This window comes from Perissodus microlepis, chromosome 15, assembly GCF_051167445.1.
Source record: "Perissodus microlepis isolate ML-2025 ecotype Zambia chromosome 15, ASM5116744v1, whole genome shotgun sequence".
Taxonomy (NCBI): Eukaryota; Metazoa; Chordata; class Actinopteri; order Cichliformes; family Cichlidae; genus Perissodus; species Perissodus microlepis.
The window spans coordinates 3,389,473-3,414,472 of record NC_140475.1 but is presented as its reverse complement, the minus strand read 5'-3'; the positions used below and the strand labels follow the sequence as shown (position 1 = coordinate 3,414,472).

General features: G+C 41.6%; 1 protein-coding gene across 2 annotated transcripts; it reads right to left on the bottom strand.

Moving 5' to 3' along the window:
- Window positions 1-4,312: 4,312 nt before the first annotated feature.
- Window positions 4,313-13,915, bottom strand: tbx18 (T-box transcription factor 18). 2 transcript variants are annotated; one of them, XM_084954103.1, is made up of 8 exons: window positions 13,264-13,915; window positions 11,879-12,041; window positions 11,401-11,502; window positions 9,197-9,368; window positions 8,611-8,778; window positions 7,550-7,614; window positions 6,145-6,239; window positions 4,313-5,955 (listed from the first exon to the last, which is right to left on the bottom strand). In XM_084954103.1, exons 1-8 carry the CDS (start codon window positions 13,496-13,498, stop codon window positions 5,414-5,416), a joined length of 1,542 nt encoding a protein of 513 aa, XP_084810229.1. In that variant the 5' UTR covers window positions 13,499-13,915; the 3' UTR covers window positions 4,313-5,413. The 2 variants fall into 2 exon arrangements, with proteins under 2 accessions (XP_084810229.1, XP_084810230.1); XM_084954104.1 differs by having other exon boundaries at window positions 11,879-12,038.
- Window positions 13,916-25,000: the final 11,085 nt, after the last annotated feature.

The window sequence follows — 25,000 nt, the reverse complement described above, 5'->3', positions numbered from 1 at the left end:
TGTTTGATTTTAAAGGGTACTGTTGATCTGTGACATCTAAAATACATTTTAATTGCACTGCAGACAGAAGTGAACTGTCATCACTACTGTAGGACGTGTATCCATGGTAACTAAGGACACATAACTGGGTAACACAGGAGAAACTTGCTGCAGATGAAAGAAGTTTGCCTTTAAACTTGTGTTTAACATCGTGAAATAATCTGTTTGAACCCAAATCATGAGTTTTTCTTTCCCCCTTAAACCTAAGCAAATACTTTTGCATGTATCTAACACTAACAGAGGAGGTGAGGACAAAAATAATAGTAAAAGGAGAGTGCAAAAACGTGGTCCCATGCAGGACTTGACCCTTCAAATACAGACTTCTGTAGGTTTTGTTCTTCTACATGATAGAAACAACAACCTAAGGGCGTTTAGGGAGGAGAACAAAACCACTGGGAGCTAAATCTGTTAAAGCAGGTCGCAGATGACAATAATGTTAGTGTTATATTAGCTTCCAGAGTTTCTGGAAATCTTCCCTCAGATGCCCCAAATGTAGAATGTTACTGGAACTTTAACCCTTTCTCCTTGAAAGCCTACTTGGAGTAACCTGTGATGCTCATTTCTGAACTGTGTGGTTTCCAACATATTTCAGGTCTGCTTATAGAAAAAAATATCTGTGTTTGCATCAGAAGTTAGTGAGGGTTGTCTCTGCCTCTGCAGCTACCTTTACAAAAACCTGTTCTAATGGTCATCAAGCCATTGATATATACTGAGATGTCATAACTCATTATTAATCATACAGAGGACAAAGTCAAATATGTCGATGACCATAAACACTTTTTGTTTGGTCTCTGGACTGTGTGGGACGCAGCTCTTATAACCAGTAACGATGCTTCACATGAAAGTTGTGTCAAGCTTCAATCACAAGTCAGGATTTCCAGTGGGGTCAGAATGAGTCATGTAAGGAGTGATCCAATTGTAACTCAGTGCAGTGGGTTGCAAAGAGACTATTTGAAGGGAGTATTAAATGTGTGTTGGGTTCATCACAGCTAATAGTTGCTTTAGTGCAGTCACAGAAAGTGTATGTAAATATATTTTGATTTGCAGTAGTGCATCAAATGAAATGGTTGACAGCCAGTTTACCTGTTTGGTATCATCACAACAACACACAGCACTAATCTTTCCATCCAGCATCAGCTCTTTTTGTACTCTCTCATCCAAGTTGCATTTGCCTGAGCTGGCATGAACGCACAGCCTTTAGAAAGAAGCCTGATGTCTCTCAGTACTCGTTGTCATGGTGAGCTGCTTTGGCAGCACTGCTAGTGTATATTTATGTGTACTTAATGTTAACAGGAAGACAAAGTAGTGTACTCAAATAATAACAGATATTCAATTCAATTCAATTTTATTTATATAGCGCCAAATCACAACAAAAGTCGCCTCAAGGCGCTTCATAGATACAGAGAAAAACCCAACAATCATATGACCCCCTATGAGCAAGCACTTTGGCGAGTATTGCAAGTAAAGAAGATAAATAGTGATATTTATTAACCCTGCGATGCCAAGTGTGTCACACTTGATAGTTGAATACTTACTTGATACTTACTTGATACTTTTTGTGACACTTTGAGAACGCTACATTGTCAGCACAATAACATTTTAAGCAAAAACTGAATGAAAATGATCGATGTAGTAAAAAAAATGGTTACAAATTAAAGGTCATAATTGTTCATTGTAAATTGATGCATTTTAATTGTAAAATGCATCAAAATACCAGCCCAATAAGTCTCATGTACATAGAGTTAAATGTGACTCAGTCCTCATCTATCTCATATTGTAGATATAATCATGCATTTGAGACTCAGCTGGAAGTTATCTGATCTATTTGTAAATTACAAATGAGGAAAATTTGTGTCTTTCTCACGAACACCGTTTGTGTAACTCTTAATTTTTTTTAATTCAGTAATTGAAATTAAAATCCACTTATCAAGTTGTAATTCTTTACAAACTTTTTGTTACATTTACCCTTTTAAAAACATTGAAATAATAAAAATGTGGCAAATATTATATTTTTAGTTTTTTAGATTTTTCTGAATTTTGATTGGTGACACTGACTGTGAGAAGTTTTCGAGTGATTTCCAGCACATTTGGTTACGAAGTGTGCCGAATAAACATGTGAGGAAAGATAAGCTGTGGTTGTAGATTTCATTGCACTTTGGTTTAAACAAACTTTTGGTTTTAGCTGACAAGGTGTACAGGTATTCATGGTCGTCAAGGGACCAATCCTGCATTTTTCCTTTGGCCTATTTCGTTGTGTTTGTTTGTTTTTGTTTTTTTAAATTGGCACCTCTGTGTTCAGGACATTGTAAGTCATGGTCATAGCATGAAATATGCTAAGAATGCAGGATCTGGGACGATGAGATCGGAGTAAAATATTTCCTCCTGTGATGGTGTTGCAGATGTAATCTTCTTTAGATCCTGTCTTGGTTCTCTTGTCTCAGCATCAGTCTGTTTGATGTGTGGATACTCCTACACTGTGCTGACAGTGTTCTTCGTCACCAGATGTGACCTACTGGCCTTTCTACCATTGCCATGAGATCCACTGACATGTTACTCAGAGCACCTGACTAGCATTTGGGAAATGCTACTTTGTAATAACAGTGAATCTCATGGAGCATATTTGTTTTTTTGTGCATGTTTAATTTCTGATTAGACTTTGAATAGATTTATATCAGGATTCCCTGAAAATCTCATGCTAAAGAGACACATACAGGTCTTAAACACACAAACACACTGTTCCCTTCATCCTCCTCTGTCCTCCCCTCCTGTTCTCTTCCCTCAGGCAGATAGCATCAAAGATCTGTCACGTCGGCACCTGGTCTTACACAAGTGTTAATGTCCCCACCTCAGCTGAGAATCACCGGAGCACTGACGCCAGGCTGAAGTGTGCCTCTGTGATTCGGTGTATTTTAGCTTTAAATGTATTTTACCATTGCACCTGAGATCAGAAGTCTACTAAAGCTGTCAAAGTTTTCAGAAAGAAGAAGGTTTAAGCAGCATTGTGTTTAAATATCCGTGTGCGGTGCGTATATAACAGACAGAGTTCCATCTCCTGCCGCTCGGATACAACAAGCCAATCATTCCTGAGTTCTAAAATAAGCTCCCCCCTCCCCGCCATCCTCTTGCTCTCCCTTCACATGTGCTCCTCTCGTCAGCACCTCTCACCTTCAGAGTGACAGGAGACAACTGATGAGGAGCTGAGGAGGAAATGGGCGACATCAAGAGGGAATCAGCAAACTTTGAAAGGGGAGAAATGGGGCCGAGTAAATCCATTTTAAATGGGCAGATTACCTTCTATCTATCACAGCTAGCTACTAAAGAGGCTATTGTAGTTGTTGGCCACATGATTGTTACTGTGATTTGCTGCGAGCTCAGACAGTATGTAATAAATTATTGGACTTTGTAGTTACAAATACCACCAAATTTATATTGTACCTTGACTGCATTCTGAATGTTTCTCCATCCTCCATTGATCAGTGTTTCCTAACTGTGTGTTTTCTCTCTATTCTAGGAGCCAGTGCAAATAATTTCATTGTGTAGTTATGTCTTAAAGACACACGGCTCACAATGCAAGTTTCCCATTTTGGGGCAGCTGCTACAGTTTCTGATGTTTGTGTAGCTTTAGTATGGACAGAGCCTCTCAGTATTAAGATTAGCTTAAGATAGCTGTAGATGTAGTTGTCTTCTCACATGGAACCCTGCTTCGTCTGGCTTTCTTGGGAACTCTACTTTTTCGGGTGTTAGAGTACATAGAAGACTCAAAATTTTGGCTTGTGCTTTCATACACGCATAACTTTGTGTGTGCATATATATGTGTGTGTGCATATATGTGTGTGTGTGTGGGAGAGGATGGGGGTGTCAATTCTCTGGGATCCACATGAACTTTGAGACTGTGAGGTCACACACTCACTGACAACTCAACCACCTGTTGCCCCCCCCACACACACACACGCACGCACACACAAGTGTGCACAGGGACACACATATCCACATCCTTACACCCACATCCACATTCATAGCACACCCTCTGTCGTAAGACTCGTCACTTCTGCAGACTTGGAGTTGAAATGAGTGGTGATCGTAACGATGGTGTTTGAGAGTTGCGCTTTCTCTCTTTTGTTCTGGGATGATTTTCATTTTTCTGTGAAAACAACAGCTACTTTGTCACACACACACACACACACACACACACACACACACACACACACACACACACACACACACACCTGCAGTTATACGCAAATACAACTAGGCGTATTTTCTTGAGGAAATATTGTATTGTGATTGCTTTGATTTAAAAAAAAGTGTAAAGAAATTGTCGTGCCCACACGAACATGCATTGAATTTCATTACAAAACCACGTGAAATCAGTTAAATTAGTAAGTTATTGATTACATTCAAACATCGTGACATGTATACATATATTTTATTTGGCTCAAAAAGGTCACAGAACATGTTAATGTCCTCAGGCCAAAGGGCTTGTTGTTATAGCGTATTTGCAAAGAAAAGCTTTTCAGTCAAGTTCAGGGTAGGGTGTCCCATACCTGACCCAGTCTTAAGAGCAGAAGCAGGTGCATCGGGGTTTTTAAGTGCGAAGGGTTGCACAGCCCTTTATATACAGAAATCTCCTCCCGCCCACCTCCCCCCTTATATATACACAGAGTCATGTACTGTTGCTTCTCTGTCAGACATGAAAAAATACATTTAAGCCTTAAATCTTTTCATTATCCACTCCTCTCTACAGTTTTACCATTAGACCACGACTGCCACCAGGAGAACTCCTATGGTCTGTTGTGGCTATGACGTCATTAAGTAATTATACGTCCGACCCCGAGTGTTGTGTGTAAAAAGTGTTTTTGAGTGGTGAACAGGCCCTGCCATTAGTGCATAGTGATCGAAGGAACAATCGTGCATGTAATGAGAAAAGCTTTGATGGTGTTTAGTAGTCCCACCCACTGTAGGCAATGATAGAGACAAAGGCAGCACTGTATGAGTATCATAGTTACTGTTTCAGGGCAGAGGATGAAGTGCTTGCTTTGATTCTCTGGGCCACAACGGTCTGAGCCCAGTCCAAATTCAGTCAGTGTGTTCATTCGTCTGGACTCCTTAACCACCACTGCTGCTTCTTTAGTGACCACTGCAGGTCCACAGGCATGTCATAGAAATCGTGCGTGAAAACAAAAGTAAAAATTATTTCCTTCAGGTAAAGCTTTAACAAGCTCATATATTCACAGAGGCAAAAAAGCCTGCTCTGTCACTTCTTTCTGTCTTCAGCGTGATGCTTGTTCGTTAACTCAGAGAGTGTTCTGGAACAAAAGCAGCACACACCCAATCCAGGGTGTCACTGTGTGTTTGTGACAACCCAGAGTCAAAGTCAGCCCATGTGAGCAGTGACCTGCGAGGCCCCGCCTCCCGACTGGCTCCCTGCCAGTCCCAAAGTCCGAGAATCGAACAAGAAGCCTTGCTGTCCTCCGCCGAGCACACCCAGACTGTCCGTTAAAGTCCCACTGGGCGACGAGCCAAGGAAGGCACTCTGATGATTGGCTGTGGCAGTGGCGGCCATTTTATCAGGACTGGCAGCGAGGCGCGGCGAAGAGGGAAATGTGTAACCATACAGGCTGTAGGGCGGCGTGTGGAGGCGAAGGCCGGCATAGCCCTGTGAGGTGGGGTTGGAGAGATAGCCGAGCTGAGAGGCAGGGAGAGGCAGGGAGCAGAATCCTTCGGCTTCATACGCAGATGGACCTCTGGGTGGGGGGAATGGCTCTGGGGCGTTACTGTAACGGTGGAGGGGGTGTGCCGGCCGGCTACAGGCGTAGTCCGGTGGGCTGAGAGGGCAAACTTGGAAAGGAGATGAGCACGGGGATGTGGAGAGCAGGTGAGGCGATGCTCCAACCGCTGCATGAGTTCCCGGGACTCCTACAAAATAAGAGCAGGATAAATGTTTACAGCCATGGCAACCTGTAGTTATGACCAACCAGTACTCTGTGAGTGACTGATAAACACTTTCATGGTGTGAATAAGGACACCCATCACAAACAAAGATTTTGTGTTTAGGTTGGATGGCTTATGTTCACTATCCAGAAGCTTCCTGTTGTTGAACTTTACCTTGCTTGGTCATGCCAGGGATGTCCTCAAATGTGAGTGTTCGGAGGGATGGACGCCAGAATGCATAAGACTCAACCAAAGCCTCCAAACCCATCCTGCAAACACACACAAATGCACACATTAACACTTCACCGTGAGCTCTCCCAACCTTTTAATGTCTGATGCAGTGGGAACCTCTCTTTCTCGCTCTAACTCAGCATGCCTCACTAAATCGTGCATTTCGCCAACCACCTGGCGGCCATCTTAGTCGCCTGTGGGGCCCTCCTCGCCATCTCCATGGAGACCGCAGGTAATGAGGGGCATAAACGCCAGGCTTCGATTGGCTGCTGCTGTTTGGGTGCTTGTGTGTAATTGCTTTCACACGGCTTTTACGGGCGAATCAGGACGAAGGAGCAGGAAGCCGCAGCAACGATTTATGAGGTGGGACTCTCCTTCTTCCTCCTCCCCCCCACCCCAAATCTGAGCCTCCATGCTCCTCTAGGTGGGGCGGAGGGTTGCTGTGGCGGGTGGGTAATGCGAGTGCTCTGTTACCCCTCGTTAGCGTGAGGATAAAAGTCTTCCCCCCCGCGGGGTTGTAGCCACGGTGATAATTTAGACAAGCTGCCCGGAGCGGTTCTGTGTGCTCCAAAGCAGCCTATCAGAGCAGAAGTTTATTTAGCAAACTGCTTAACTCTTCCTGTAATATTTAAGAGGAGGGTTTTTTTCAGCCTTCCTGAGTTTAACTTTTATAGGGTCAGCTGTCAAGGTGCCTGGGTTATCCAGTTTGCCGTTCTCTACCTTCCTCCCTCTCGCACATTCCCTCTGCTTCCCTTCCTCCGGCTCTCCTCTCTAATGATTTCTACGAGGCCTCAGGGGAGTGGCTGTTTGGAGACTGCTAGAGTTTTCCTGCTGTGTTGTTTTAATGCTGTGTTTATATATGTTTAGAAATGTGTTTATACAGATTTTCTTCTGGACACTCTTGACTTTTATTATTTTGCTGTTGATGTTTATGTTCCCGAGGCTGGCTGGAATCTGACGCTCCATTTAGGCTCGCAGACAAAGTTACAGCATGTGCCTGTAACAGTGCAATTGCAGGAATTAATTTGCCTTTAAAGTTAGCACATTTGAACGAAAACGAATCACCACTCTAACCATAATGCTACGTGCCACGTCTTTTTTCAGCTTAGTCCATTTCTTTTTCCTTTTTTTTTTGCCCTTCAGGACAAAATTTAATGGGAGGCTGTAGCACATTTTCCATTAGGAAAAAAATAAATAAATAAATACATAGCTTTACTCCCCATAAAATCAGACTAAAATAGCAGTGACAAAAACCACATGCAAGCCAAAATATGAAGCAGTCATGCATCGCTCACTATCCCTAATGCACCAGATAATGTGCAAATCTCTGCGGTTAAAATGAACTCACCGGTTTCTGCCAGAGTCTCTGAAGCCTTTGGCAAATGGGTTTCTGTCAATTTTCAGCCTTGTAATCTGAAAAAGCAAAATAAGACTCTAATTATTTCCTGAAACTTTGTTATTATGAAATCAAAGATAACGCACTACGCTATATAATACCACTTCCAGCCAAAATGTTTTCTTTCTTGGAAATCTTTCAATCAGGTCTATAAATAAATTCATGGGTACTTGTATGTTTCTTTGCACATTTATGTGACTTTGTGTGGGTTCATGCATGCATACGTGCATGGAGTTAATGTCTGTGAGCCTGGTCAGACTGTGGGTGGTGTTTAAGGCCCAGCTCTGTGACCCTCATCCAAAAGGACTTTTATAGACATCACCACCATGTTCTGACTTCAGCCATCATGCACTGCAGGCCAGCAAACCTCAGCTAACGTCCTACTTCAAAGCTCACATGGAGCAAACATGTGCAAACATGTGCAAAAACACAGAAAAGCTGCAGCTTTCCTCACTGAAAACAGAAAATGTAACAATCTTAAGCTATGTGTGACAACGTAAGCAAATATCACTATTATTTCTTAACAGCCCGTCACATAAGCCTTTATTTGGTAAACTGCTTTAACAGCCTGCAGAGGAGTTTCCAGAGGACTTTATTCTGTTTATTTTGTAGAGCATGTACATGCATAGACATACACGCCTGCTGACAGTTAGAGAGGAATCTGCCTTTAAATGCAAAATATAGAACATGTGTGATGATTTTTTAATATCCCTGTAAAGCACTTTAAAATAGATTATCGGCTTAAAAAGTGCCATATAAATACATTTTACTTACTTACTTACTAGGAATTAAAATAGCTTATCTTTACACTGCATGATGAGCTGCACGAATGTATATTAAACTTCTAACATCAATCTCTACTTCACAACCACAACATCCAAAATTACATCATGTGTTTTCAAATTCACAGCACATTGTAGCAGCACACACTGGAAATGTGAGTTTCTTGGCGACTGTGAGTATTTTGTTATATTTAGTTTATGGGTCTCTACAGAGGAGTTCAGCTGAGCTACCTGTTGGTTCTGATACGCCGTGACAGTGGTAAACACGGTCTCCGGGAACGAGAAGGTGCGCGTGCCTTCCCCTGCAGGGATGGTCCTCACTGGGGATAACTCTTCTCCACACTCCTTACGGATTACATGGACCCGCGGCTGGTATTTGTGCATGGAGTGCAGAATGATCTGAACCGGGGGAGGAAAACACATTGATTGAGGCTTGGATTATGTAACTGCTATTTTATGTGTTTCATAAAGCATGGCTGGGGAAAATGGACATGTACGCTTGTGGGTGCACAAGATCTACAGACCTACACTGTAAAAATAAAGAAAGAAAATTAGATAAAACATGAAAATGCACAGAACATTAAGTCATGTTCAACTCAGATTATGAAACTATGAGACTTTTACTATTTCATATGAGATGAGACTTTTTAATATTAGATTAGAAATTTACATTTTATATAATAGCTCATTGTGAAATTGAATGTTTTGATTGTAAATAATATGCAGTCATATTATTTGCTACAATAGTAGTATATCATGTCATACAACAGAGCCACATTAAAAATGTGTCACACAAGTGTGATGTGCTGCTACATACATGTCCTTGGTCATCCAGCTCGTTGTTGGTCAGTTTGAGTTTGTCGAAGCTGATCACCTGACGCATCCACGTCTCTCCTGAGGCCGGGGAGTCCGGATGGATGTATACTCTGGGAGGCACGGGGGAGTCGGCATTCCCCGCTACCATCCACTTGGAGCTGTGATACACGTACCTACACAATTCACACACAAGACAGTGAGTGAGCACGGTTTCTGTCTGAATGAAGTATCATTTACAAATCAAAATATAGACTCGATACTTCAATAACTGATGAATAAATATACAGTAATAAAGAATAAAATGTTTTCTTACAAGGGAGTGAATTTACAAAAGCATAAAACTTTAACACTAAAATCTAAGTTCATATTTTACTCTTTATGACTTTGGGGCCGGACTGGACACCCCCCTCCAGGCCACAGGTTAGACTCCACTACAGGATTAATGCTCTTTTTAAACAAACAGTATTTTCCTTCTGTTTGATCCACGGCGCTTTGACACCGGACGTTCTGAAGTGCGCCAATGCGCACCAAAGTTTACATAATGCATTTGTTATATGTTCTATAGGCAGATGGACCAGTAACGTGCTATCCGGCATGTCATTCACTTTAAAACGTGGTGTCCTATAAACTGAATTTTGAACCTTTGAAATGACACCCACGCGGTTTATATCACGCAAAGACTTGGCTGCACGGATACCGCTGCAATAACACGCCGTTTTCTTCTGCTTTGTAACGACTTTTGCTGGTTTGACCTTCCAGGGTGGAGAGGTTAGGTATCCAAACGGTCCTCTCCAAAAGGGACGACAAAACCGCCGTGACAAAGCACCGGTGCCAAGCACCATTTGTGGAGGCAAAGCTGAGGTTGCACAATTGAAAAATCCTGGGTTGTACCAAGAACAGAGTGTATGGAGTCTAAATCAGGACTACATGCTAAAGAAAATTGCTGTGCTGTTCCCATTTATACAGTACACGCGTGTGAGAGTGTATCTTTAAGCTACAGCGCTGTGGGGTACAGCTTTCATTCTTTTGGGGACATTTTTCGCGATTCGTTTTATCGCCTCAAAATCGCTTTTCCGACATTGGGAATGCGTCGTGTGATTTGCCCAAATTTCTTATATTGTGCTTTTTTTTTCGGACAAAATGGAAATGAATTTGTTTTTTTCAGGGCTGGATGACACAAAACTATTGAACTATTTTACGAATGACGTGTTTTCAGCACATTTAAAATAATCATATTAACAATTGTTTTTGTTAACATCCAGCGTGTTTGCTTCACATTATGCATTAGCCTATTTTGATGTGTTATTATAGCTTAACAGATAATTACGTCAATAAATTGCCTTGGGCTCCATAGTCCTGGCTATTGATAAAGGTGTTACGTTGATCCAACATGTTTAAACAATATGCATTTTTTACAAATATTTTCTAGAGTTTTGTTTTTTATCAGTGCATAAATTCATCCTTTAACTTTTGGCACTGAATATATCTAACCAGTTCATTATCATGCTCAGTGATTCATCAAAACAGTTGAATATAAGGTTTTAAGGATTAAAACAATTCAATTCGACATCCAATCACAAATCAGTAAAAAAATCTTACTGTGGTTAAAAGTTACGTGGGACTAGAGAATTACATCACTGCCACACTTAATCTACCTTTTAGCGCATTCTTTATCTGAAAAGTTCAGTCAGCAAATGAACACCAAGATTATGCTCTCATTTTTTCAAAAAGTAAACATTATTTAAAAATTACTTTTTAAAATATTTTGTACAGAAATATAAAATTAATGAGATGGTGTACATGCAATAATTGACATTATTACATATTATTAACTCAAAAAGTCCATATTTTTGTTAAAATAAAGCTGAATGTGTTCTTTTAGTTCACATTTAATTTGTTTTTTTGGCGCCGACCACAGTCCCTCACGTGATGTCGCAGGACTTGTGTCATGTGACTTTGTTTTATATTTCGACAGGGATTGCTTTGACAAGTCAAAAATAAAATGGCGTTTCAAATATCCCAGTGTACTCAGATTCACTGGCACTCTATTCTGTTTTTACTTTTTCCTTCATTACGAGATTTGAAAAATAGCTTTTAAAAATTCTGACAGCAGGATCTCAAAGTTTAAGAAGCAGCATCTTTACGATTTACGAGCTTTGGAGTAAGTGTGCACGGGCCTGTGGGGGAGCTTTTTGTGGGTCTTACCTATATCGCTTATTGTCCACGGGGATTATATCCATGGCGATGTAATACTGCTGATGTGGATCCAAACCCGTAATCTTCACACGCATAGCGGGGAACATCCGGCTGCCAGGAAAACCAAAATCATTCTTTTGCAACACTCTGTCATTTTTTAACTGGTGAATAATATATTATTCACCATCACAAAAAATGCATTAATAATAGCTTAATTAAAGAATCAATGCAATAGAGTTTTGTTTGGCTTGGTTAGAGAGATTAACTCTCTAAATAATTATTTTAATAGCAATTTTGCTCACTTTTCAAATTATCATCTGGTTCACTGCCTTGCTCATCTAATTTCTACGAATCGTGCGTCTTATTTCTTCTTATATATTTGATATTGTTTTCATCTTTAAAAATGTTTTTTTTCTCCCAGGTTTCTCATTTCTTATTTTCTTCAGTCACCCATAAAGTTACGCATTCACGCGAATCCCTGTCTCACCGTCCGGCCTTGGTGATGATCATCTCCGTGCCAATCTCGTGGAACCTTTTCCACAGGTCTGATCCCTGCAGGTCCACGCGGGTCTCCTCTCCGGTCCCGGTTACCGGCGCCGTGCACAGAGCTGCGGGCTGCGGGCTCTCCAGCAGCGCGTCGTCGCTCTCTGCTGCACCGAGATGAATTGAGATTGGCACGTGTTAATTGTAACATTCCATCATAAACCAAGCGTTGTTCACGAGGTGTTGCATTTCACTCTTGTTGTGTGACTCATTAAAACAAAAGAAAAATAAATCTGAACGGGGTTAAAGCACGGTAACGTCACACGGTAACGTCTCAGCAGAACAAAGGAAATACGTTGAAAGCCTTATGCATACTTTAATTTACAACACACAATTATTTCAGAAGGGCAAGAGCGAAATAAATATTTTTAAACCTCTGGCAGTTATTTCTGTCTCTACGATTTAATGTCACGCTATTGATAAATAGCCTTTAAAAAATTAAAACTATGAGAAAGTAGAAATATCTGCATGCTTAAACACTGTCTCGCACTCAGTACTGACCTTAAAAATTTTCAACGATTTTCACGCCAGTGCTTGAGTTGAAACCTGTTTTAATACTGAGGATATGTTCAGAGGAAGCACTAACAGCGGTGTTTATGCGTCTCGCCGCTGTTGTTATTTGTGCTATTCAGCACAGGCCTCCCCAAGTGGTAGAAATTTATGGACATTAGACATGGGCCTAACGAGGCAAACTAACACAGAGACAACTCCTCAGCCAAATGCATTGTGAACTTACAGCGGGTTTAAATCCTAATTTGTCCGGGCCAGTCGGTTTATTTCGTCTGCAGACCTCTCAGTATCCTTTCCGTGGCAGTTTCCCGGCCTTTATACGCTGCTAATTGGCGTGTTTATGATTGCAACACAACTCATAAAGCCTCTCACATTAGTCACACTCACACCGCTCATATTTACTAGACCAGAGCAGTGATGTATCACAGTCTCACCGTGCGGCCCCGAAGGAAGCCTATTGTTGTTTTACTTTATAAACGTCATCTTTTTTATGCTTATGACCGAATTCTAGTCGGTGACGAGAAGAAAACATGAATTATTATGCAGACAAGGGGAAAATGCTCATGAATAAACACATAAGCGAGGATCAGGATTTTGGTCTTCTGATATAATAACAGAATAACAAATGTGCGCGGGCAGCAGCTGCACAGTAATTAACCAAGCTCCTTTGACTACGATGACCTGGATGACTGAGAACCTTCACAGACATAACCAGCTTAAACAAATGCATCCTATAATGATGGAGTATGAGCGTCAAGTAATAAGTTTATAATGCTGACATGTCAGACACTTATTATTATTATTATTATTATAACTTACGGGATCCGCCACTTCCACATTCAACTTCCCTGCCCCGGTCGCCGGTACACCCTCTGTCCGCCCGTAGTCCCGGACTCCCGGTTACATCAGACACATCTGTTTCGTCCTCGAAGCCGGGGGACACGACCTCCTCCCCGCTCGTCCTGCGGCGTTTTTCCGCGCCGATCAACGCTTCTACTGAGAATGCATGCGCCTTGACGCTCAGCGCGCACGGGGACCTGCGCTTCTCTGCCATTTCTCCGTGTCTCGGGACAGAGGAAGGAGACGAAGGAGATCGCTCACGAGCTTGCAGGCCGGGAGCAAGAAAAGTTCAAAACCGAGGAAGTCGCAAAAAAAAGGTGATCCACGCTGGCAATCCCGCGCCAAGGGCAGGGTAGTTTCTCCGTGCTTGCACGGAGCAGCTGACGAGACAGAAGGGCCTGGGGCGAGCTGTAATGGTGTCTCCGTTATCCGTAGGTGCCTTGCGGAGTTTTGGAGAGTGTCAACAACCGAGCTTAGAGGAGAGTCGGGGAGAGGGACCTGTCATTCACAGAGCAGAGCAACCAATCATGAGTAATCACAACCCCCCGGAACTTTTCCTTTGGTCCCGCCCGCTGTGGGGGCCGCTCGTGCCGCCTTATGTGGTAAAAGTAGAGCTGGTGAATGAATCATGTCTTCGGGCCAAGGAGAGCTAGGAGCGTCTCTCCGGGGCATTGCGCGCATTTTGACACACCGGCCCAACATGCTTTGCATATCTGGCCATTAGTAGCTCCTGCACGACTGGACCCCCCCTCCCCCAAATTAAAAAAAGTCCTGACAGAACTATCATACAGACTGAATCTTATACTGATTATTTACCTCAAAATATCCATGATCATAATACGAGTATGGAATTAAATTTTGTTGTGTAAAATACTATTTTTGTGTCTTTACAAGTCTTTAAAAAAATCCCAACTATGTCTATTGAACGAGCCTCATCGAGCAGCGAATGTTTAAAATACACAAGAGCTTTGTTGTGTACCATTTCACGTGTATTTTGGCATAAATGTCATGGCAACAGTGCCATTAACTTTAGTTAAATTTCGATTTTTTTCTTTTTCTACAACAACTCAAATATGCAGCTGTAAAAAGAGAAACTAGGCAATTGCTGCACTAAAAACAACCGTATGATAGCTGCACACTTAACCCTGAATCTATAGACTATTTAAAGGCTAATGCAATAAGTATTAGTCTCTTAGTCGATAACGTAATAACAGATATGATAATGTCATTATAACGATCATGATCTAATCGGCGCTTTTGCTATTTTCTTATGAAAAACGTAAATCACGGGGTAATATTTCCGTCTCAAACTGAACCCGAGTCTAACAGTAGCTAAATGAAATATTTGGGAATATGTTTGAAATACAGGGGCAATGAGTGAATACAACCAGCTGGATAAAATACATGGATGAGTTTGACTCGCTCTTACTGCACGTGTGGAAATAATCGTGCGCATTTTCAAGGCCGTGTTAACGAGCGCGGTCACGCCGGGAATGCGCGTTGGTGTGGCGGTGAGATATGGAGGGGAGAAGCTGGCTATAAATAAACAAAGCACTGAGCCTACGTGTGTGTGTGTGTGTGTGTGTGTGTGTGTACAGGTTTCTTTAGTTCTTGATGTTCTTTTTAAGACCTAAACACGCCGTTTATTCCAAGAGTAATATGCACCGCGCGTGCTGCAGTTTGCATAAAATGGGCCAAACTAAAGGCCTAATGAACCTGTTCATTTGTTGGTGTGTTTATTGAGCTGTTGTCGGAGTTAGAAAGTACAAAATGCCATTATTCACAACAGTATTTAAGCCTCCAGCTTACCTCCTCGGCTCCTTCGCCAAAATCAGCGTGAACATCGGGCCTCTGCTGGCTTGTTGGTCACGTATCCGCCGTTTGTTGGCGCAAATTTAATGTAAATATCTGGACATTAGGAGAAATTCCTTGTCTATATACTTTTGGTATATCAGATCAAAATCTGCCTCTTTCTCTTCCTCTTGGCGTTTTTTTTTTAAATGTGGTAGGTTATTTATAATTCCGTCACATTTACAGAGGCTAACATTTGTTTAAAACAAAATTTAGATTGTAGTCGATGCCAGGCCTGCCGACTTAACCTGACACTGTCAAAAAAACTTTAAAGCGAATATTTTTGCTCCCTTACCAGCCTCGGAACCAATAAAAACGCATGTAAACAGATGTACTTAAAACCAAAAAAAAAAAAGACAGGGAAAAAAGAAGAAAAAAGGGGCAGAATTTAGTAACAGCACAAAACGGATTTCCCTCTTTTTTCCAGTTTAACAGGAATGTGTTCACAATCGTAATCTCAACATTGTTTAAGTAGTAATTTAAACCGGTTTAAGTTTATTTTGAAAATCTTCACTCGTGAACAAAGGTTCTGCATGAATTGAATTTTTTTTTTCATAAAGACTGCCTTATTTATGTATTTTAGATTTTATTTGTAAGTTAAATGTTTTGGTTTTTTCAGAAGAAACTAACATTACTGTATTGGCTGGCTGATCGTTAACAGAGTGCACATTATTTTCCCATCGTTTTCATGAAATACATACTATTTAATAATAATAATAATAATAGTAATAATAATAATAAGAAGAATAATATTTCGATTGGTATTGTTGATTTTTGAAACAGCTGTTTCGTGAAACTGATGTTGTTGCTTCCAGAGCACCGTAACTATTATTATCACATTATCGTAACTTTGTTATCATACTGTGTTTCGTCGCAACAGTGTATTTACACTGTAATACAAAAACATTGGTAAGTCATGCGATATTTATTTATGAAATTATTTTTTTATATTATCTGATGCTGGTGTGATATTCTTCATAATAATATCTTCCCACAGAAATTTTTCTGCACATTTTTGTGACCTTTTTGTTTTTTATTCGACGGTTTTTTTAAAAACATTTTTTTAATGTATTTATTCATTTTTATTTTCCCCCTTCTATCCGGCAGCTCCACACGTCATTTAACATTACTGCGTTTTGCATATAAGTCAGCCTACAAGATTAAATAAATAAATAATGTATTATTTACGCTGCTTTAACTAAGTTTGGCAGGTTGCCCTGCTAGTTTTGTTAAGTGTTTCAGTTTTTCATCTCCCGAGGCTGATAGGATAAACTGTTCAAAATGAAATAAAATAAAAAAAAATAAAAAAAATAAAATAAACAGGATGTAAGCTTTAAGCATCAGCACATATTAACGTGTGGCCATTTTCTAATGTAGCTTTTAAAAAATAAATAAATAAATCTTTAATATAAATCACAGGTTATAGCGGCAGGCTTCGCCTCCATACATGAAACCCTGTCGGTGCCGCTATAATAGGCTCAAGCTGTTGCTTTGATTTATCATCCTTCCCTTTAGTCTCCAGTTTGTGAGATATTGGACGAAGGTAATTAATTTGGGAAATAAACAAAATACTTTTAACAGCATTTCGTTTTAATGGACTTAATATTCAGTCCACTTGTGATTGACTATATCCTTTAGTCAAGTTCAAAGCATTATCCTTAATTACCCGGTCACATGCAGGTGCGGGGTTACCTGATGGCTTTTAACGACTTTGAGAAGACTTCATCCAATCAGAGCCCAGCGCATTTGTAACTTTATCTAAAGGACAGATTTTGCCACTTTGAAGGTGGGCGTAACCCGCTGCACCAAGTAGCCTCAGCTGTTTATTAAAAACCTTTGACATAATTACCTGTGAGCTTTGAAGGGACCCGTGGAAGGGTAGAAGTGCCTGAACAGGGGAGTCTGGGTAATACATTGTTAACAGTTATTTAGCGCCTGCTAATGGGCACGTGGAACACTGCCAGGCTTTTTATGGCGGAAGTGGCATGAGAGCAGGGAAGGTGTGTGAGTTTCTTTCTGTGTGCGTGTGGGGAGAGACCTCCATACAAGGCAGCGGTAACGCAGTGCGTTTTATAGGCTTCGGGAGTGATAGCTTTCCACAGTTTTGTAATGTGTCACACTGATCTTTCCAGAGGACATGGCGTTTTAGTGCTACAGCTGATCTGAGCAAAAAGACAGACATCACACAGATGCAGTGGTGTACACAAAGATGGATGTAGTTATACGAGTGCAACATTCATTTTCAGCCATCTGTTTCCCTCCAGAATCGAGGGTCCCTGCTACACATCCGGCATGTCCTGGGGAGGCAGACCCTAGTCCGAGAACTGCTGGATCCTCTGCATGGCTCCACTAAGAACAGCCACGACTTGAACTCCGTGCCTATCTGCAGTTGAAGCAACACTGCAAAGTAAACGACCGGGGCCCCTCCGAGCGTATCCTGCTTATGCTGGCCCAGAATCACTCGTCATCCAAGTGAAGTGACCCCCGCGTTCTTTCATAAAGTTAACCTTCCATTCAAAATGTGGTATTTACTGACACACTTGATAGAAGTTGACGGATCTATGACATTTATTGATTTTCTTTTTACGAGCCGGTTCTGGTCTCGACGCCGTTTATTCAGGCCTCTGTGCGCCTCGGATGCTATTATAGTTGAACTCCTGCTCTGGCTGCAATAGCTTGTCTCATTTGCACAAGCGCAACAGACACACAAAGACAGAAAGAGAGAGAGACAGATGGCTCTGTGCACCTCTGAGTTACAGCCCGAAGCAGCGGGAGTCATCCTCTTATTCAGAGATTAAAAAAATGCTTTGCTCAGCTTACTAGGCTGCTGCTACACACATCACATTTTCATGGTATCAAACTGAAACTTATTTAGTATAATTATCTCACTGTCTACAGATAAAACGAAAGAAGAGGGTTCAACATAAGAATTTACTATTGTAATTAAGAAAAAAAAGGAGCGTTTAGAGTAGGGAGGTGAGAGGAAGCAAAACTGGAACAACGATAAAAATTGTAACTAAAATTGCAACTAGTCTGAAGTCTGTCCATGATGAACAAATTTAAAGTAATTTACATCAAATCCTGAAGGACATCTACCCGTTTAAACCTCTTAATGCATACTTTTTAGACACAAGCTGGCACTCACAGGTGGTTTGCTGACCTGGTTTGCCCTTCTTTAGATGAATTATGACTCATTGCTAGCTTTTGTCATCATTTCTAGCTGATGATGGTAAATTCTGTCTCGATGGATTGAGAACAGAAGACTGCAGCCTCATGATAGGCTGGAACGGGCAGAGGACAAAGCCTTAAAACTATTCTGTAGGTGCGATTATGATGCCGTTAGACAAACAATGTTTTTGATGGTGTTGTGGCGTTTAAACCACGTTGTGAACATGCATTTCAGAGAGACAGATAAGAGAGATATTTTGATCTTATTATCAGTTAAGTTTGTTTGAGGAATGTCATACCAGGGATCACCGCTTTATAAAAGAGCTTCAGCGAGTGATTTATCCAGTGAGAGCACATTTGATGTGTCATTACTTCTCAAGATTAGGGACAGGGTTTTGTTTTTGTTTTTTTAACTTTAGGGATGTTAGCCTTTTGCATCTTGGGTTTATACTTTAAACTGTGGAAGCTAAACGAAGGAGTTTAACAATGAAAACGGTCCTTCCTGATTGTCTGTTGAGCGCTTTATGTAGCGGTGCTGTAAGTAATTGTCTCTGAGCTCAAGGGAGGTCAACAGAGGTCAACAGCTCCACAGGATTGGCTCCAGTCATATTTATCCAAGTCAGCAGGAGACGCAGTTATACATGTTTCTCGGGCTGATCTAAGGTCTGTTAATTACAAAGCAGAGTCATAATTTGTGGAAGTAAACAGTTCATTTTCTGGCACTGAACACACTGTTAAACAAGCATCTCTCGTATCCAAAAGACAACCTGGTCCGATTCCACAGCGATGCACCAGTAATCTGCGTGTTTCATCACCTCATAGCCTTCACATGTGCAGTGATTAATGCCCTACCGCTTGAAGATATTTGAACTTGGCAGGTTTTGTTGACCCCATCTTGCGGCCTCGAGGAAGACGCCAAACCCTTACCTGTCCAATCAATTTTAAGATGCAAATGTAATGTTTTTAATGCCGTTAGAAAGCGGCCAAACAGCTCGTCTCATTACCTCACTGCCTTCTTTTTTTTTTTCCTCCCTTCAAAGACAGACAGACAGACGGAGGAGGGGGAGGGCAGGAGGCGCAGTTGGGATGGAGAGAGAACAAGCGAGCAGGTGCTGTTTTTATGGTTTTTCTTCATCCAGCGAAGAAGAGGTGAAAACTTTTTCTCCTCTTGTAACCCGCGAAACCACGTGAACATCTGAGCGGTGTGTGTGTGTGTGTGTGTGTGTGTGCATATATAGATAGTCTATCATCGTGTGTAATCACCACTACAGCTTCCTGCGATCAGATTGCATAATAAGCTGCTAAAAAGCACACAGATTAGAACTATGGTTAATTAAACTCAAAATACTCGGGTTTTCTTTTTTGAAACGCACGCACTCACACACATAAACACACACACTCTGCTAACGAATGCAAAGCTCATCATAGAAACACCGCAATTTGAAAATAACAACAATCATAAAAAACCATACAAACATCTGCAGCTCGTAACTAGCGTCTCAGGCCAAACCCAGCACACGTGCCTCTTAAAACTGGAGAACAACGGTTATTTTCATCTCTTAGATGTTGGAGTTTTATTTCTTTTCTCTTTCTCTGGCTCAACTGGAACCATTTAAGCATTTTTTTAATCAAAGAGTAAAGTCGTTAAAATTGAGGATTGGCGGCGAAGGCGTCCGTTAAGCCTGCCTCTCCTCCCTGCCCGCGCTCGGCGCTCAGGCCAGCACTAACTAGCATTTAGCGCAAATGTAAGGAACGCTGTTTTATTACTGTATTTAAGGAATGTCTCCATTATAGCGCACAGAAAGCATATATATGTATATACGGGATTTTATTACCTTGTTATGAATAAGCGTTTCAGTGTTTTCGGTGTTTTTCGCCTGGTGCCTGGTGCCTGGTGCTTACTATTTTTAAGCATTTCTGAGGCTTTGAATTACACAATTTTAGCTGGAGAGAGAACGAACAATTTCTAAAGGAAATTCAAGACATCAAAAGGAACTTTTATCCACATCAGTTTAATAACACCCCCCCCCCCCCCCCCCCCCCCCCCCAAACACACACCCATAAATGTCTCTAACATCCATTTTTGCTCAATATGAAACAACAGAAGCAATTTCTTGGTTGTCAGCTGCAGGTTAAGACATTTTGTAATCTCTGAGATGGTAAAGATTCCCTCTAAGAGAGCCCAAACTGATCAAACTTATTAGAGCTGTACTTAAGAACCGCCAAGCTACTGTTGATGGTATAGGAGGGACGATAAGGCTCTAGTGCTCCACTTTGTGGTTCTGTGATAGGCTTAATAAAGACATAACAGGCAGTGCCAGGCTCAGTTATGTCCTTTAAATCCAGTTATAACCCTCACAAGTCCTCCAGTTGTTTGATTCTGTTGTCGGCTTTTTTGGGGAAACAAAACCTCGAGTTTTGTCCGTTACCAGTTTTAAGTTTCATTCACTCGCTGCTTACTTTTGTTTGGTGTAAGAAAAATCTGTTTTCTGTTTTTTCCAGGCGCAGAGTGAGTCTCAGTCAGTTGAGGCTGTGTGTATACGCTGCCCATAATGCATAGAGTGAAAAGTGATGCAAACAAAAATAGTATCAGCTTTATCCTTGTTTGCATCCCAGTAAATGCACGATCAAAGAAAAACAGTAAAAACTGAATTGAATTCTAAAAAGAGGAGCAGATATTTTATTGTTAATATTTTCCTTTTAAACACTTCTCAGAAGAAGAGCATTTTTAAAATATGCAAACTTTATCAAATGTCACAAGTTAAAGCCCTTTGTTTGTTTATTTATTTGGCTTGTTGACAGAGGGCCTTAGTTTGTGACAATACCTGTCACTTCATGTACCGCGGGACCTTTTACTGATAGTGACCAATAATATCCGACAGTAGATTTTGGCCGTGCAAAGCATTCACCTTCACGCGTGAGTACATAGAAACGCATGCCTTTATATACAGTATGTGCTGGGTTCGTAGCCGTGTGTCTGCAGTGACACAGCCTCGGGGAGAAATGTGTTTTTGATATAGAGTCTCTTCCTCTCCCTGCATGCGTCTAATACGCTCCCTCTTCCCAGGATAACAGGGTCACAGCATGGAGACCTCAACGACTCCACACCTGGAATAACACCACCCAGAATATCCGCTCCGCTCTGCCCGTGAGCTTGTGTGTGTGTGTGTGCTTGTGTGTGCGCGCGTGTGTGTTTAAGGGAGATCGAAAAAAGGGAAGAGAGTGAAGGAGGCTTTATGAATGACAGAAGGGAGGTGGTCGTGCGGTGCTTTCAAGTCATCTGTCTCACTAATTTCTTTTTCCTTCTCTCTCCGTCTCTCTCTTTGACACATACTCAGACACAAAAAGAGCTCTGGTGTTTTTTTGAGATGGTCTGTTTTGCAGCAGAGGAAATATGAAACACCCCGAGGCATTTGTCAGTGGTCAGTTGGATGTTCTTGTGTGTATGTGTGTGTGTTTGAGTGTGTGTTCACGGAGCACGTTTTAAACTCACAAACCCATGTGCGTCACTCTTCCCCGTGACACACTGCTGAGGTCTGATTAATAAAAGATGAGTTTAGGGGAAGTATGACTGTTTTGTTTGCCCCCCCACCCACCCACCCCGCTGCAAAAAGAAAAGATGGGATGAAAGATGGAGAGAGAATGAAAGCAGAGTGAGAGAGGGCAGGGTCCACTCTGATCACCCCAGGACCGCACTGTGAATGGGCCGCTGACCCAGAGTGAGGGATGGATGGAGAAAATAGAGGGATGCAGCGAGTACGCGGAGAAAGAGTGGGAATTCATATCTTCACAACAGTTTGATGCCTGCGGTGTGCCTGTGTAACTATAGCTCTTTTTCTTTAAACCAGATCCCTCTTCTCCCCTCTCTACCTCTTTTTTTTTTAAATACCCCTCTCTTTGCCCTCTTCCTGCTGATCTGTGCCAACCACCATGAAACCACTGCCACATTAGAGCCTTTAAAGGGCACTGCCTGGCATCCTGCTCCCACCAAACATATTATAGCCTAGTCGTGCAAACACACACACATGTAAGAGTGTGTGTCACATAAAGTTTCTGAATTCACATCTATAGGGTTGCAACATATATTAAGTGCTGGGGGATATTTTTCATCCCTACAAAACTGCCACATGTCGTTGTGGCTCCAAATAAACTCCAAAGATGTTGACTGCTTCTAACAGACTGTGGATGGGGAAGGCGGCAAATAAATGGCTCACATATACCGACAGAAAAATGATATTAAAGCTGAAGAATTTACAAGGAATATGGTTTGGAGTGATGTTTATAGACTGGAATATTATTATTACATTCCTACTTGTATAGTTTTATGAAACAGAGCAGAGAACAGGACTGAGCTTTGTTTTGGTGTTTATCCATTCGGCCCTTCGTCATTACTCAATGTTCTGCTTTATCAGTCAGCTGTTTAGTAGCCCATCTGTGAATCTGTGACCCATTTATCATTTATACAGCACAGAAGGTTGTGAGTGGTGGATATAATTCTTCTCACACACCATCTGAGACTCCAACAGCCCAAAGCCCTTTAATTACCCGAGAAAGCTTGACATTTTGACTCAGTTTGAGCTTCGTCTTTCATCTTTCACATGAACTAACCCTCTGAACATTGTCTCGCACCCACACACTTACACAACAAACACAAACACATAAGCCACACATGCCCACGTGAGGATTTTATGATTTGTTAATGAGGCAGTGAGGATGTTGCTCATGAGCCGCCAAGTAGGATGCAGCTGGATGGCACTGACCACACCTGCTGACATCACGCTACCATGACGTTTGTTTGTGTGTTGTTTAATTTGACAGAGATGAGATAATGGATTATTGGACGGGTTATTTTTATGTGATTTGGCAAACCTGGGTAGTTAAGTGAGAGTGTTCAATTACCTGTACCCTGTCCTCGATATTGGCCTTTAACCTCCATGTGGGGTGAATAAAATCTGAACTTTTTTTTTTTTTGCAGTGATAAATAACAACAAAGTTGAGATTCGTCAGCTGCATGTCTGCAATGCACATTTCCCGTTTCCACTAAATGCCAAAGGTGGTCTGTTGGATTGAGATTCAGTGACTGTGGAGGCCATTTGAGGGCAGTTGGTTGTCAGGTTCAAGATGATTTGAGGTTTTTGACATGGCGCATTATCCTGGTTGAAGGAGCCGTAAAAGTTTGAGTACACTGTGATCATAAAGGAACAGGCATGGCCAGCAACGATACTCAGTCAAGCTGTGGTGTTTAAACTGTGCTCAACTGAAACTAACGGCTCCAAATTGCCAAGAAAATATTCCCGACACAGTCACACCACTGGCAGCCTGAATCATTGACAGAAGACAGGATGAATCCATGCTTTAATGTGGTCAGCACCAAATTCTGACTCCACTATCAGGGCTGGACTGGGACAAAAAATCGGCCTGGGCATTTTGACTAGAGACCGGCCCACCAAAAATGTGACGTCATTCAGGGGTAAAACCGCAAAGGATTCTGGGAACTTCTGGCACGAGGTACTAGCGCATGCAGGCTTTCAATTGAACTCAGTTACACAGCGATTAAAAAGAAACACAAAAAATGGCAAGAAGCTGTTGTATTATTAACTGCAATAGCCGGTGTTGTGCCAAAAGGTGATTGTCTGCCAAAAACTGATTGCTCGTATTTAAATTGCTATAAGTAACTTGTTGGGCTATAATATGTGAACTATATGTCAAATGCATCCCTCATGGATGACAAAGTCATCTCTCCATCTCCATCTCTCCTGCTCTTTTATTTCTCTTGCTCCATCTCTCTCTGCTGCTCTTCTGTCTCCTCTGTCACAGACTTCACCACTTTTGATGATAAATCAGCCTGGTGCAACATGTAAGGATTGGCACAATTTGTTAAGATTTTGAGGAGTTTGAGAAACTAACCTTAAGTTACTGATAGTAAATTTTATTTTATGCTTAAGTTACGGAGTTTATATACTGCTGGGCGGGTGCTATGAATTCATAGCACCCGCCCAGCAGTATATAAACTCCGTCATGCTAGCTAGTACGCAGTACCAGTTATTCTAAGCGACTGTAAAAAGTCAGCACAACGAAAACAAACTACAACTAAACTTGGTTTATATCTGACACAGATAGACAGCAGGTCATAACTTCTTACCTGAAGTTCAGTTCCTCTGCCACTATGACCGGCGGCCGCCTCGGGTCTCTCCTCCTCTTGCCTCCCCTTTCCCTTATCCACCTGCTGGCCTCCACCACTTGCTGATGTTGCTAAATCTGTGGAAGCTATGCCATAGCTACCGCCAAACAATTCAGTTATTTTTACACATTTGGCAGCGTCTGCCTGAAGGGCTTGTTTCTTTTTGGCCCTAATTTTTTCTGCACCTCCTTTCCTTTTTTTGTTCTCCATTTTCTTTAGTTCGTCTATAAGATTGCTAAACAAGGGGGAGGGTGCATCCGACCTCCTCGGCTGTAATTGGTCCAGCCCAGAGTCGATCATGACCAATTGGCCAATCCAACACCTTTCATTATTTATACCCTTCCAAAAAAAAAAAAAAAAAAAAAAAAAAAAAAAAAAAAAGATCGGCCCATAAAAACAAAAAATCGCCATCGGGCATACCGGGCCAGCTATGTCCACTATTGAGACTCATCAGACCATGCAACATCTTTTCAATCTTTTGTTGCCCGTTTTTGGTGAGCCCGTGTGAATTGTAGC